The following is a 16,111-nucleotide window of genomic DNA, read 5'->3' on the forward strand; positions in this document are numbered from 1 at the left end:
CAGTGGCTCACAGTCTGGCAAAGACACACCCCAGCAGAGGGGTTTCTGGGCCTGGGTTTGGGTGATACAGGGTGGGCCAAGGAAAGCCAGTACTTGTGTAGGGAGAGGGGTGGCCGAGGCCCAACTGGATTTGGGCGCAGGTAGATGTGTTTCTGTTCTGGTGGCCCCTGTCCGTCTGTTCTGCTCTGACGTGCATTGTGCTTGACAAGACCCCTGAAGGAGAGGCAGCCTTGGGGCCCCAGGGACCCTGGGCAAATCAGTTCCCTGTACCAGCCTCACCTGTCTCCTCTGTAAAAAGAAGGAAATTTTGTCCCCCAATGCAGTTCACGTTATTTTAACAGGAATGTCTTTAGGGGCCTGCAAAGCCCCTCCTCCTTCCGAGTGGGGCCAGATGAGAGAAAGACTCGTTAGGAGGTTCCTCTGTGATGGATCTGATAAAGTGCTCTCGCCTTAGCTGAGTGCTTCCAGAGACGGTTCCTATTTTTATTGCTCGTGGCCCAGAAGCACAGCAGAGCCTGAGAACTAAAGAAGCTGTCTGCTAGCCCACCCCCTCCCCGCTGCAGTCCTCACCTGACAAAGCGCCTTTCATCACTCACATTGCCCCCGAGCTTTCTTTGTGTTCCCCAAACTGGCCTGAAATGCGTAGGCCGGGACAGCTTGTTCGGTAGAGCTGGGGTCTGATGGAGAAGAGCAGAGGGGCAAGTCAGAGGCCCCTCTTTTCCCCATGCTGGGGTCCTGGAGGGCGGTGCCATCTCCCTTCGACCTCCCCGGTGCCCAGAGATTGGTTCCAGGGGTGGAGACCTTGTGACTTGGCCCTGCAGTCTGTAATGCCCATGTGCCTTGTGTCTTACAGAAATTTAAAGAATATGTGAACGGCAGTAACCTCATCACTAAGCTACAGGCCAAGCATGACTTGCTCAAGCAGACCCTGGGTGAAGGTGAGTTGGTTGGGGGGCAGAGGCCTGTGAGGAGTGCCTGTTTTGTTGTGGCCCCTTGAGCTGTTGCACTTGGGGCTCTTGGTAGAATGAGGCCTGGTGCCAGAGCCAGCGGGCAGGATGGGGCAGGCTGGTACAGATGCCGATAGGGGTCTAGTCTGGCTGCAGAAAACACGGGGAAACCAGAAGTGTTAGTTTAGGTTCTGGGGGAGGGTCCAAGGCAAAGTGATGAAAGGGGTCCCCAGTAGGAAGGGAGTGGGAATCCAGGAGCACAGAGGTCCGCACGGATGCTTGTCAGCAGACGCTATTTGCCAGGAATACTAGGGGAGTGCCTGGCCAGGAGGCTTGGTCCAAAAAAGAAAACTCCATATATGGAAGGCAAAGTTTGGTCCTTGAGGGATGTGGGGAGTAGGCTTAAAACTACAGAAAGTCTTCCAGTGCCAGTTGGAATAAAATCCCAGTGCTCTCACGGTACATGAGGCCTCACATTGTTTGCCCTCTGCCTATTTCCCTGAGCTCATTTATCATTCTGTACTCCTTTACTGTGCTCCAGCCCCACTAAGCTCCTTTCTGCCCTTCAAAACTCACCGAGCTTATTCCTGCCCCAGGGCCTTTGCATCTGCTGTTCTCTTTGCCTGGAATGCCCTTACCCCAGATCTCAGTATGGGTGGCTCCTTATCCTTCAGATGTCACTTCCTTAGTGGAGACTCTCCTTGTCACCCAACCTCAAGAAATCACCACCTCTGTCCCAACACTCTCTCTGATTTTCTTCATCTCACTCATCACTATCCTATTTATTATTTGTTCATTTGCTTATTATCTTTGGTCACACCCCCACCCCAACAGTATCATATCTTCAATTGGAGTAGGGACTTCCTTATTTATTTAGTCCACCCCTTTATCTCCAGTGCCCAGAAGAGTACCTAGTCACAGAACGCACTCAGTTAATGGTCACTAAATGAATGTTGCATGGAAAAGTCCTTAGGACATAACTAGGCCCCAAGGTCAGGGATGGTTTGCAGCAAATCCTGGTAGCCCTGGAAACTGATGTGTGGCTCCTCTCTGAGGGGAGGAGCTGACCTAGGGTTTCTGAAGTTGCTAGATGCTGCTTGGAGCCCCACATCCAGATATATTCTTGTATTCTGTTGGCAAGGGCAATTGGCTGAACGATGTGTTCTACCTAAAGGAAAAAAGGCATGGGGTCCAGGAAATAGGAGACCAACATGGGAGAGATGAAGGGAATTTCCAAGGTGATGATGCCAGGAGATCCCAATATGACAGCTTGAAGCAGGCCTAGAGATCACCTGAGTTTTTCAGGGAAGGAGGAGCGTGACAGATGAGAGTCAGAGTGGGGCATGGGGCTGGCGCTCATTGGCCGTTGGGGGTTTGCCACCCACAACGTGTCCTTGCCCCCCACTGGATCACTCTCTTCTCCAGAGGGGTGCACATTCTAGTGGCTGTGCCCTGGCCACCCAGGTGTTCCCTGATGCTGTGCAGTCAGCACCAGTCAAATGGGTAGCTGGAATCTGCAGATGCTTGGCATTTGTGAGCCCCATGCTTTAGAGGAAACAGTGAGAAATTAAACCATTTCCCAGCCCCAAGGCTCTTATAATCTAGTGAGGAGACAGTTCACAAATTCATAAAAAATTAAAAGCAGTAACATTAAGTCACACAGAAACACTGGTTGAATTGCCAGATGAACAGGATAGACTCTGAGGGTCTGAGCCAGGAGAGGAAGGGATCACCATGGGCCCAGAAGAGCCAGAAAGGCTTCAAGAAAGATGAATAACTAGAGCTTGGAGGAAAAACCAGGGTTTTAAAACTAGTATCAGTAGAATTTTTTCAATCGGCTTTATTGACATGTAACTTCCATGCAATAAAATCTACCTATTTTGCGTAGAGATCAGTTTTAAAAAACATACACCCAGATCACGATTTAGAACATTTCTGTCACCCCAAAAGCTCCTCTGTATCCCTTTGCAGTTAATTCTTCCTCCTCTGCCCCAAGCAACCACTGATCTGCCTTCTATTAGCAGAGATCAGTTTTGTGACTTCTAGCTGGGGAATTTCTGGGAGTGATGGAAATGTCCTGTATCCTGATTTGGGTACTGGTTGGACACGGGTATATACATTTGTCAAAACTCATTGACTGGGGGTGAGGGTGGGGAGGAGTGAGTTGCAATGAGCTCTTTCTTCATTTTCCCTGACACCCCACTCCATTTTGCCCATCCCTGACATTGCCACATTGGGCCAGGTGAGTGGGACTGCAGAGGAGTAGGGCAGCGAAGAGGGCACCAAAGCAACGAGAATGGAGGGAAAGGGAAGAGGCAGAAAGTCCTAGAGAGGAGCTCAGATGGGGACAGGGGCAGTTCCCACAACTAGCATTGAAGAGGAGGATTTGTTTTATGGCCCCCCGGGGCCTGTTTCTCAGAGCCATGCACCAAAAGGCAGGTCCATGCGCGTTGGTGGCTACTTGTATTTTCAAAATCAGGTGCCCTGGATTTAGAAAACCAGATTTTCTTTTTAAAAATAAGATCCCAGGGTGCCTGGGTGGCTCAGTCGGTTAAGCGTCTGCCTTTGGCTCAGGTCATGATCCCAAGCTACACCTTGCTTTGAGATGTGATTTACCAGTACTCCTTCTGAGTTTTAGGCTGAATAGCAATGAAAAACTGCAGGAAAATGCAGCTTCTGAAGTATAAGCGTCGCTAAGAAAGAGCCATTGAAAAGAATCTCCAGAGTCCTGTTCCCTAATAACCCAGCTGTAGAAAAGCCCCACTGTGCTTCTTTTGAAAACTGCTATGGGCCTTGTTAGACTGGTCAATTCTGGAGAGGTTTTGCATTTAAAAAAAAAAATAGACTTTGTTTTAGGGATGCCTGTGTAGCGTAGTCGGTTGAGCATCTGACTCTTGGTTTCAGCTCAGGACATGATCTCAGGATTGTGAGATCGAGTCCAGCGTCGGGATCCACACTCAAAGTGGAGTCTGCTTGGGATTCTGTCTCTCCCCCGCCCTCTGCTCCTTCCCCCGCACTCTCTCTTTCTCACTCGCTCATAAACAAACAAACAAACAAAATCTGTAAAAATAAATACATAAAATAGAATAGACTTTGTTTTAGAATAGTGTTAGATTCATGGAAAGGTTGCAAGATAGTACAGTTAGTCCCCATACACTCCACGTCCAGTATTTCCTGTTATTGACATCAGTGAATATGGTGTATTTGTCATAAGTAATGAACACTGGTACATTGTTATCTCTAAAGTTAATGAATTACCAAATTACTAAAAGAACGGCAGCTGAGACCAAATCTTGAGTCGCTTTTGTATCCCTGCTGCCTGATACAGGTACATGTGGATTCTTAGGGCACTGGGTGAAAGGGGAAGACGTGCACTGACTTAGATGGGTCAAGTTCTTGCCCACTGGGCAACGGGGGCATGAAAAAATTGCACAGGCCAGAGCAGGCTCAAAATCTCAGCTCCTTCGTCCTTTGGAGTGTCAGCGGATGATTCACCTCTACCTGCACATACTAACTCTTCCATCCAGTAGAAAGCTCTTCCAAGAGTGGGCTGGGGTAAGGTTACACCTGCATCAGTGGCCTTTTTATGTTCTCAGAGGGCTATTTTGTATTGGGAGGGACACTCTGAAAATTTTGGAAACAGGTGAGAAATACGGGGCCAAGCAGAATATTTTGATTGAGAAGATACAAGGTTGTTGTTTTTTTAATGAAGTGTATCATGTAATCCATTTCTCTCAAGTACTCTTTTGACAGCATAGCTCAAAGCCACAAGTTAGAGGAAACAGAAGCACTCACTTAGAAGCAAATTTTTTTTAACATGATTGATCCCACACACACAAGTCAAAATCCTTCTAGGTGTCCTGCAAATTGGCATTCCTTGTTGTAAATGTCACTGGCACGTCTTGGGAACAAGAACACACCCGTATATGCCCTTGGCTGTTGCTATGCTGTTTTATTGGCCAGAGGATTCTTAGTTTATCATTGTTTCTGAGTTTTAGATCTCTGACCTTTTTACTGCTCCGAGTAGTCTGTAAGCTCCAGGGTTTATACCCAAGATACGGGTGGCTTTTCAATTTACTGTAGCCCCTCAAGAATGAATAGTGCATTGTCTATAAAAGGGATGGGACATAACCTTTTCAGCCCAAGATTTAATAGCACATTACAGAGCCAGTGTCCCACAAGGACCAGACAGTCTGACCTTCTGAAAATGACTGAACCACTGACTATACAATATATTTTTAAAAATCCCAACAGGTCTCAGAAGGTAAAGGGTAGAAAATTTTTGATTTCTGAGTTAATAGAAAAAATATACATATAATATTTTATGAATTTTTATATTGATATACTTTGAAATTATATTTTTCATGTATTAAGTTAAACACAATATGTTATTAAAATTAATCTCACTTATTTCTCTTCACTTTTTGTAACACGGCTGCTAGAAATTGTGGCTTCCATTACATTTCTATTGGACAACCCTGGCCTAGACGTTCTCTGCTGCACCATAACAGGAATGAAGTACTGAATCGTGCTGTGTGGGTGAACCCCAAAAGCGTATGCTAAGTGAAAGAAGCCAAATGCACAAGATAGCATGATTCCATTTTTATGAAATGTCCAGAATAAGCAAATCCTTAGACACAGAGAATAGATGAGCAGTTGCCGTAGGCTGGAGATGGAAGGGGGGAGGTCACTGTGAATTGGCACAAGGGCTCTTTTTCGTGTGAAGGAAATGTTCTAAAATTGAATTGCAGTGATGGTTGCACAACTTGACTATTTACTAAATAATTGAACCATACATTTCAAATGGGTGAATTTTATGCTCTGTAAATTATACTTCAACAAAGCTGTTAAAAATAAAAAAGAAGGCAGTGACTAGGAGTCTGGAATTCCAGGGAAATGGAAGATCTGGAGATAAGAGTAGGGAGTCCTTGGTAAGCACTTTGGTCATGGTCAGGCAGATAAGGTGTGTAGAAAGAGATCTGGGTACACCTCCTGGGGGCATCCCATCATTTAGAGGTTAGAGGTTGGGCAGATGAAGAGACAGCAAGAGAAACAGAGGAACAGCCTGTAGGGCAGGAGGGACACTTGTCAAGTGTGGAGTCATGAAAATCAAGGAGAAAGCTTTGTAAGAAGAAGGACGATTCACTGAGTTGTTGCCCAGAAGTCAGATAAGAGCAGAGAAGACAGTGGATTCGTCCACATGGAGCTGGCAGTCTCTGTGGATGGTGAGGCCAGAAGCCAGCCTCAGTGGGGTGAGCGGGGGGAAGCAAGAGGGCTTCCTAGACAGCTCCTTCAGCAAGCTTTGCTGTAAAGGAGAGAAATGGGGATGGAGTTAGAGGGAGAAAGGGGGCCCAGGGGAGGTTTCAAAGCTAGATTATACATATCCAGAACATGTTTATAGGCGGATGGGAATGATCCAGAAGAAAGGAGATTGGTGATGGTTGGGGTGGTGGGGGGTACTTGCAGAAACAGAGCACCCGAGAAGGGCAGAGAGGCTGGGACTGAGAGCATGCAGAGGTCTGGGCCTTGACAGAGTCCGGATGCTTCTCTGGGGTACCGGAGAGGAGAGGAGGTAGAGAGTGAATGAGCAGGCACAGGTAGGTGTGTGTGTCTTAGGGAGGCATGCCAAGACCTGTCTTACTGATTTTCTTCTCCAGTGAAGGAAGCAAGAAGGTCTTCAGCTGAGAATGAAGGCAGGAAGGGTTGGAGTGGGGGTGTGGCTGGGTTGAGGAACAACAAGAGATATCTTGTATCTGTTGCTCTTCAGGGCCAAGTCTATGATGGGTGCTCAACCAACCTTTCTTTGTTTGTTTGTTTTTAAGATTTTATTTATTCATTTGAGAGAGAGAGTGAGAGAGAATAAGCAGAGGGGCTAGAGGGAGAGGGAGAAGCAGACTCCCTGCTGAGCAGGGAGCTCCACTTGGGACTCGATCCTGAGACCCAGAGATCATGACCTGAGTCAAAGGCAGACGGTTAACCGGCTGAGCCACCCAGGCGCCCCATCAACCAACCTTTTTTGATACAAAGCAGTGCATGAGTTCTTGAGCTTTGGCACACACAGAAGGGATCACCTGGGGTGCTTATTAAAATGCAGATTCCTGTCTTCTTAGCTCAGAGATTTCTGATTCAGAAGGCCCATGGGAAAGCCCCCAAATCTGCATTTTTAATAAGGTCCCCAGAAGATTCTGATGCAAGTGGTGATTTGAAAGTCACTGAAAAAAATATACATGAACAATACAAAATGAAATTTATGTGAGCATAGCCTTACAGATAGGAGGCCCTGGGGATTTAATAAGACTTGGTTCTTTCCAACAGACCATTTCTTAGGCATAATTCAGTTTCCTATTTCGCAAATAATTAGGTTCAGTTGTTCCTTGTTTTTAGAAAAAGATGAATGTTTGCTGGTTAAAACAACAACAACAAAAAACAGTTAAACATCAATGTATACTTTATTTTCCAGGAGAGAGAGCAGAATGTGGCACAACCAGGTAAGAGTTGGGGATCTTGTTTTTTGCACCTGCTGCCTGAGGTGGGGATGGGGGGTGCAGGAGAGGCAGGAAGGCGGGAAGGTGGGAAAGCAGATGCTGCTGAGAGCTCAGAGAAGCTGGGCTGTTTTTAGAGCAGGATAGCTCTTCCTCAAGTGTCTCCAGGATGGTGTGGCTGTGCTGAGAGAGAAGGCTGGCTGTTCTGCTTGTCCTAGCATCGTGCTGGTGAAGCCGCGCCCCCTACAGGCCTGTGGTGGGGAGGGTGCCTTTCCCAGCTGCTGTGGGAAAGTGGGGTATGTTCTGTTGGCGCTATCCATCGGGCGGGACAGTAATATATATTGCAGAGTGGCTGAGGACAACCAGTAGAGGCCAGAGGCTGTGGGGTAGCTGTTGACCTGTCTCCCCGTCTGTTCTTTGGCTGCTGAGCAAACTGCCCAGCCCAGGCAGAGGACCCAGCCTGGAGTCCCCATTTGCCAGGGCTTTGGATTTGGCTCGTATGGCACACATCCGGCCATATGCATGCGCATAGCCACATAAGCGCGCCCAGATGCCCCTACTGCCCGCAGCCTGGCTTCAGACCTCCTGGGCACTTGGATGGACTGATGGCGGCATCCCTTGCTGGGAAAGTAACAAATGGGCAACTTCTGCTTTCTCTCCAGCTTGCTCAACATTACCCTTTGCGCTTTTCCCTGAGCAGACCAGAGCCAGTGAACACTTTCCACTCAGCAGCTGGTAGCTGAGGGGTTGACTTTCAGCTACTGGACCTTTCCTCTACTTTCAGAGTGTTTAGATCCCCAAGCAGCCCTGTTGCTGCCCGAGTTGTTCCTTAGAACCCATCTCTTTCCTTTCAAGTTCCCAGCAAATAGTTATGCCACTGTCCAACACGAATCGAGCCGGTGGCCCAGAATCCTGGAAAGCTGTTCTACTTGGCGAGAGGAAAGATGAACCCTCAACTCCCTCCTGTTCATCTGGAAGAGAGTTGGCTGGGAAGGGGCTTAGAAAGCTCTGAGGTTTTCACTTTGCTGGGCCCAGGATGGGGGAGACAAGGGGCTTTCCAGAAGCTTAGCTGTGCAGCTGTTCCTCTGGGCCGTGGCAGTTTGGGAATATCAGGATGATTCATAATGCCAGGCGAGGACCTTCCCAGAGGGTCAGCAGATGTGCAGGGTCACTTTCTAAGAACTTTCCAGAAACAAACTCCTTATTTATTTAGTTAGTTAGTTTTTCTGGCAAGAGGATGTTGTCATAGTCCCCAAACAACAGAAGCCGCATTTTACACCAAAGTCTGCAAATAGGAAAACAGATGGGGGACAAATTGAGCCATCCCTCACTTCCTCCTAATTCCTAGAACTCATGCAAAGGAAGATGGTTCCAGCAGATTGCAGGAGAGATCTGTAATCAAACCCTTGGCTAGGTCCCAGGGTCTAACTCAGAGAAAAGTTGAGGGTTTTGTTGTTGTTTTTTTTTTTTTAATTTTAAATAAAGCCATCTGAGATGTAGTCTTCCACACCCTCTTTGACCTAGGGCCTGGGAAATGTAAGCTGCGACTACAGACCTCCCACTTAGACATACTACACTAAACTGCAAACCCAGCCATCTGTACTCTGGCCCTTGGCCAAGGTCAGAGGCAACTTTGTTAGTAAACTAAACGCTTCCCTTTACTTCCAAAAATCATTTAAAATTTGTGTGCAATGTGCTGCCAACTTGGAGTGGTTTTTAATTTAATCCTAAAGGCCCCTGGGTGAGATGTTTCTATGCTATGGCTCTCTGTATCTTCCATGGTTTCCTGCCCAATGTTAGTGTCATTTTGGATGATCCTTTGAGCAGGTCCCCTCAGCCAAGTTGCTGCTGGCCTGTGTAGACCAATTTTTGGATATGGGCTGCAACGCAGTACTTTTTTTCTCACATTTAAGAACCTGATTATAGAATAATCCCAATTCATAACCCTGTAACTAGATGGTCCAGATGCAATAATGCACTTGGAAAGTGCGTGATAAATGGGACAGCGAGATGCAAACATAAGGTTTGATTGTGATTATTCTAACTACAGACTGGCTTCCCTAACCCAGGTTGGCTTGTCCCTATGGTCGGGATTAGCGATGAAAGCATGTGAGAGTTCTTGTCTAAACAGATGCAACCTGACACATACCCACATGCAGCTTCCAAGGGCCTGACTGCCACTGAACTACAGTATTGCCACCATTTTGGATGTTAACACCCACATCTATGGGGTTATCTAGGGAACATTTTAGTCACCATTCTTTTGGTCACAAAATAATTTTGAGGCCAATTCCTATGTTATCAATGTATGTTAATTTTCGTCTTGGTTGAAAGACAGAAAGGGGACATTGGTCTCTGGTTTCTCTCTCTTCCTCTCCGTGGCTTTCTCTGTTCCTGTTTTCCCTGCCTCTCTCTTTCTTTCCTTTTTGCTCTGCAACTGAGCAGCAGAAGAGATGGAAGGCTTAGGCTGCCCCACTTTCCTTGGCTGAGCTGCCCCCCTGCTCCCCACTTTGTGTCCCACCCAGCACTTGAGTAAGTCAAAATCGATTTGATGTCATGCAAAGTTGGGATAGCTACGTTTCCTTGTCAGAGATTTCCGGTCAGTGCCCAGAACACCACACAAAGAAAGAAATCCCAGTGTGATTTGAGCAGTCCTTTTCCTTCTGGATTGGGCAGAAGAAATGGGGAAAGTATCCTTTTCCCCCTTCATTCCATTTTGTAAACTTAAAGAAAAAAAACTCCTTAAGACTTATTTTAAAAAAACTCTCCAGCTGGGTGTCCAGCCCCTGCACTAAGAATCTCTACTTTTGCTGGCCATGGGAGTTTAATAGATAACTCAGAGCAACTGCTGGGTGCTCTGTGATAAAATCAACTTCCCAATTTCCCACTCACACCAGAATCTTGAGGAGGAAGAGCTGAATTCAGTTCTCAGCTTCAGTCACATATTATTTTATGTGACTCTTGGAAAGTTTCTTAATCTCTCATGGGCTCATTTGCCTTATGTTTAAAGTGGATTTAATCAGTCTTGCCTACCTCACAGGGTCGTTGTGAGGGTATCATGCAGTGTGAGATAAGGAAACCATCTTGAAAATGCTCACAAATAGAAACCCCAAACACTAGGGGAACAAGGTGGTGCAGTTGCTATCCTCAAGTTATTCCTAATCCCAAGATTTAAAACCGTGGCCTTGCGTCACATTTTTTTTTTTTTTTACACTCTCTTTTGGCATTTGGAAACTCAAAAGCAGATCAGTTGTAAGAAGTACCACCCCCACGTACCCACATCCTCAAAAAATTGGTAACTGATGAAAAAGAAATGACATGGACTTAGCTAACCAAATTGACATAGATCCAAGATGGGCTCGAAATAGTCTTGCCTGTTGTTTCTTTTTAAAATTTTGGTCTGTGCTGTTATTTTGGTTCCAGTGTTTGGGTGGCATGATATTTGGATTCAGCTGTGTCTTTGCCCATGCATGTCCTGGATCCAGCAGCATTTGCTCAATACTCAAACATGTAGGAGAAGCTCCTGAGATTTCCTTAGATGGCTGGGCTGCTGACAAGGATAGGCACAACAAGGCCAGTGAGCAGAGGCAGTGTGAATCTCTTTCACCTCGATTGGCTCCACAATCCTTACGATTTCTTGCCCATTCACAGAAATCAGTCAAGACTTGGGAGACCAGGTCTTTGCTAGTCACGTGTGGACATTATCTGTACCAGGCTGGGTCCCCACCTTGTTGCTCCCCAAATTGTGAACCAAGCCATTTGAAAATGAATTGCCTCTCTCAGTTAGGGGCCCTCCTCCTAACCTCAGAAAGCCCTTTGCCCTGGAAGGCTAGCAGCATTGAGTCAGGCCAAACTTGGGTGGCAAAAGATGAGCAAATAAGCCAACACAGGTATATGCATGGTGAGCAACTCTGGAAACTGGTCCAGTGTTTGTGGCTGTTTCACTGTTCCTGGTGAACTGTGGTATGGTTTCCCCTCCCTGGAGCCAAGAGTGGAGCACAGGGAATGGAGATCCTAAAGTAAAGCAAGACACTTTCAACCTGACCCAACAGGTCCTCTGCTGGCAAGGGTTAATGGGATGAAATGAGTCCTTGGCTGGAAATTAACAGTCCCTAAGACTCCATCACTGGCCTGGTGGGAAAAATCTTGGTGTTGGAGCCAATGAGGCCTGAGTTTGGGGCCTGGCTCTGCCAGTTCCCCTCTTTAGGCCTCAGTTTCTGCCTCTGTAAAATGGGGCTGTCCGTACAGGGTTGAACTGATGTTAATAATGGATTTGAAAGTGCTTTAATCAAAATTGTATTTGACTAAAGCACAGGATGTAATCATCACCCTGGGTCACCCGGGGGCCCCAAAAGAGCTGTAGCCTCCCTCCAGGCATCAGTTATCTTCATCTCTAAAATGAGAATAATAATTGCCTGGCTCTTAGATCAATGCAATAAAGATTAGTCAAGTGCATTTGAAATGCCAAGAGGCATTAGAAAGATCAGTGCCCTGGTACATTGGGAGTTGAGACTTGGTTATGAATTTAAGCCAAAGTAATGAAAATTAACCCTTCCAATCATCACTGAAAGTCTCTTGCTTTCTCAGGCTGCAGATTACATCTCTCTCCCCTGGTTCCTCCTCCATCTGGTCAGCTTTGCAGGATGACAGCCTCTGATTGGAGTTGCAATGGTTTCCTGGATACATACTATTTCCCCGCTGTGATCTAGAATGCATTTGTGTAATACGAGCGTTGCTCCTGCCTGACATTGTGGGAATTAAATTAAGATTCCCCTTAAGCATCCAAAGGCCTTCAGATGGAGCATTGGACACCAATGTGCTGGGGGTTCAGGGGTTTCCATTTGCATTTTGTGTTCTCCTTCAGTCATGGGTTTTAAGAGCGTCTTTCCCAGTTGTATGTTTGCATTGGTTGCTTTCTTGATTTCTTTTGTTCCGTTTTCCCTAGGCCCCCCTGTCTTCCCCCTAAACCACAGAAAATGAGGAGACCTAGGCCTCTCTCAGTGTGTAGCCATAAACTATTTAACGGCTGTATGGAAGCGTTTATTAAGGTACTTGCTGGGGAGCCACGGAGTCCGCGAATGCGCCCAATGTAATGGCAGCCTTTCTCTACCTCCTCCCTTTGGCCCACAGCCCTGCCCCGACCAACCAGAACTTTCAGTCCTGCCCTGAACCAGGCCCTGAGGCAACCTCGTTCCTCACCGCAGCCTACTCTTACCTTTAGTCAGTACTTCAAAGCAGAGCTGCTTTTGTCTCTGACCAGTTGATCCTAAGTGCTTTCCAGTGATCCTCAGCCCCAGGGGAGGGATAAGATCCTGATGAAGCCCATGAAGTCCAAGTGGGGTTGAAATGCCAGCACCGTGGTCCCTGCCAGCCATGTTCTCTTGCTTCAGGAACTGCGGTCCTAGCTAGCCCCAGGGACAGTTCGAGAAATCACCTTACCACGCTTCGCATCCATGCCTCCCAAGAAGTGGTTGGTTGGAAGCAACACAAAGAAAATCCCTGCGGGTAACAGTGGGTTTTTACACAAGTAATTTTTTTTTTTTGGTTGAGAATATACCGACAAAGAAAACACATATAATTTTTAAGAGAAAACTCTCCCACCTTGTTTTGCTTCTTGAGGTAGTCCCTTTAGAATTCCAGGTGAACCCTGTACATCCTGATTTAAAAATGAAAGTGTTTCAGCCCAGCGAGTTTCTCTTTTTCTTGCCTCCTGGAGGCAAAGGGCACAGGATCAAGGCATCCCAGATAGAATGAGTGGCTCAAGGCGGCTGAAGCTGGCCAGGGAGTTGAAAAGGGCAGCAGGTGGGGGAGATGCTTGAGGAACATGAGTTAGGGGGAGCAGGGGGGAAAGGTCCCTGCCAGTTATTCGAGAGCCCTCCATTATCCAGTGAAGACACTTTCTGCAGAAAAGAAGACTGGTGTCAATCAGGAGAAATGTAAATGCTCTTGGGCTTTGCTGGCGATTTTGGAGCAGTGGAGGCTGCCCCTGCTCAGGTACTCTGTCCTCCGTCCTGACACACTGTTCACGGGATTTACAGGATGGGGTTTGGGGGGCGGGCAGGCATGGGACTGGGTAGGCAGGGCCAGCAGCCTGGGTCCCAGCTGTCTCTGCTGGTGGGCGTAGTTCTGGGGAAGGGACAATAGGGGAAGGGAACAGAGGAACAGTTGGGCACCAGTTGGGACTGTCCAGGGGCGGGGAACAAGGGCTGCTTTAGGCTACCTCAGAGGAGTGAGGCAGGGAGGATCCCAAAAGGAGGGGTGCCCCTGGGTGCATCAGGAAAGAGGTACTGTTTGGAGGGGACCCTGAGTGAGCAGTTTACCATCCAGTAGATCATGGGAAAATGCAGCCGTGTCAAGAGTCCTTCTTTCTTTATCTTCCCTCCTGTCTCCACCAAGACTTCATCTCATTCACCCTTGCCCACGAAAGCCACTCTCCATAGCCAGGAGGGGACTGAAGGACACATGAGCTATTCTCTCTGCCCTCAGGGAGCGTATAGTGCCGCTCAGGAGGTTTTCAGCACAGAAAACTGAAAGAATAGGCGATTCAGGACGAGCAGTCTGTGAATGACCACGTGGAAGCAAGTGCTGTGAGGGCGCAGAACACGAAGAGCCATGAGCCCCAGAGCGCAGGAGGCTTCTGGCGGGTGGGTAGGGGCAAAGTGGAGAGGAGCGGGACAGGAGTCCCTGAAAGGAGGAACACAATGAATGAAGGCTCTGAGACAGGCACACCTTCCCAAATTTGCTCAGCTCTTTGGAGACGGATGATCAGTCCGGGCACTTGGAAGGAACTGACTCTTAGATGACAGGACTTGAGAATTAGGTGTTCTGTTTAATGAAATAGTCTTTTTTAATAGAGAGCTCCTACATAAAATGTGTGACTGTCAGACAATCTGACTTTATTCCTCGTGATAAACACATCAGAACTCAACTGCATGTTTGCCCCTTGGAGGAGGTAGTCACCTTGGGAAGCCACATTCTTACTCTGAATCCATTGTCATTGGTGCCGTTGGTCAGTCTTCCTTAGAGCCTGTGGCATGGCCCCGGTCGGTGGTGCCAAAACTTCCTATTCGAATGGACACCCTGGCCATTGGAAGGAAAAGCGTTCTTGAGTTCAGCTTTGTAACACCTCTGATGGTACAAAATGGCAAGAGGCATAGGCTACAGTGGGGCTGGCTGACTGGCTCTAAAAAGCCGCTTAGCATGGGTCATGTGGTCGGAATAAGTCCTTGGGGGACTAGTGGAAAGAATAAACACACTCACTTGACTAAAAAAAAAAAGGTATATTTGTTCAACACAACTGCATTTCTTTATAGTCACACTGTACTTATACCACATACTGTCAGGGCAGTTAAACTCTTTTTTTTTTTTTTAAGATTTTATTTATTCATTTGAGACACAGATAGAGAGAGAGAAAGCATGAGCAGGGAGAGAGGCAGAGGGAGAAGCAGGCTCCTCGCTGAGCCAGGAGCCCGATGGGGGGCTCGATTCCAGGACCCTGGGATCATGACCTGAGCTGAAGGCAGACGCTTAACCGACTGAGCCACCCAGGCGCCCCAGGGCAGTTAAACTCTTCCCCGCCTGCTCTGAGCGGGCAGTGCGGAGAAAAACTCTCATGCAGCAGGGGCTCGCCCTCAAGGACAATTAGCTTTCAGAGAATGAAAAGGCAGTTATAATATATTCAGCTCTTCAACTTTTGTGAATGGCATTTAATTTTCTCTTATGATTCACGTGCTATCTGGAAGAAAACTCTGCACGAACGGAGAATGCCCAGCTTGAAATGCCAAACCTGTGAAAGGTTCTTCAGTAAAATGACATCGCTCGGACTCCGCGATGATGAGGGTGTAGTGGGACAAGGCAGCATCCCCAAGTTAAGAATGACAGATACATTGATCAATTTCTAGGATCGTTGGAATTGGCCCTTTTCAAAATCCTTCATTTTTTTTCCCCTCTCAGACAGAAGGAAACCCAATTTTTCTTAGAAATTTTGAAGACCATTTCAATTTTATTATAGATTTTGGGAGGGAGAGTCCCCACCCTGTTTCTGTAAAATGAGAATATTGATTACCTACCTCATGAGTGTGTGACGAGTTCAAATGAGCTAATCTGTGCGGTGTTTCTAGAGCACTCCTGGCCCAGAGTAAGCACCATGGAAATGCTAGCCATTACTGTGGTCACGAGCTTTTAGGAGATTACTCGTAGAGTCCCATCTGACAGGCTATTTGCTCAGTTCTAGGATTCAGGTAGGTTTAGCCAACATATAATTCCACTTGTGGAGATGCTGGGGACCGGACAGATGACACCAGCTAGAAGGCACACCTCCTCCACTGTCCTGTCAAGGAGCTTGGTTGAGACATAGCTCCCAGCCCAGACCCTGACCTGCTGCAGACATGGAAGAAAGAGCATACAGGGCTCCCCTGAAAATGGGTGACTACAGTGGCTTTCGTGAAAGCAAAGGCTCCAGTTCTACCTGCAAGATCATAAAAGTGTTTTGACCACCCCCCACCCTCCCTTCCCCAGGCCTTGCTCAGCTTTGGGGTTCCCTGCAGTATTTCAGTACCAGTGTGAGGGTCGGGGAGCAGGAAGGAGAGCAAAGCCAATGGATACCCAGGAAAAGCTACCCAGGGTGTTTGGTAGGAAAGCATGGGAAGCTGTTTGAATTTGGAATCAGGTGGAATCCTGTCA

The 16,111-nt window shown here is 47.3% G+C and overlaps 1 protein-coding gene across 1 annotated transcript in view; it reads left to right on the top strand.

Moving 5' to 3' along the window:
• Positions 1-16,111, top strand: part of SRGAP3 (SLIT-ROBO Rho GTPase activating protein 3) — a 326,327-nt gene that overhangs the window by 274,942 nt on the left and 35,274 nt on the right. Inside the window, exons 17-19 of the mRNA XM_034997259.1 lie at positions 854-938; positions 7,408-7,435; positions 12,375-12,477. Of these exons, the coding sequence (XP_034853150.1) occupies positions 854-938; positions 7,408-7,435; positions 12,375-12,477 (216 nt within the window). The remainder of the gene's footprint in view (positions 1-853; positions 939-7,407; positions 7,436-12,374; positions 12,478-16,111) is intronic.

The sequence above is a fragment of the Mirounga leonina genome, unplaced genomic scaffold (genome assembly GCF_011800145.1).
Source record: "Mirounga leonina isolate KUSES-001 unplaced genomic scaffold, KU_Mleo_1.0 Mir_94, whole genome shotgun sequence".
Lineage (NCBI taxonomy): Eukaryota > Metazoa > Chordata > Mammalia > Carnivora > Phocidae > Mirounga > Mirounga leonina.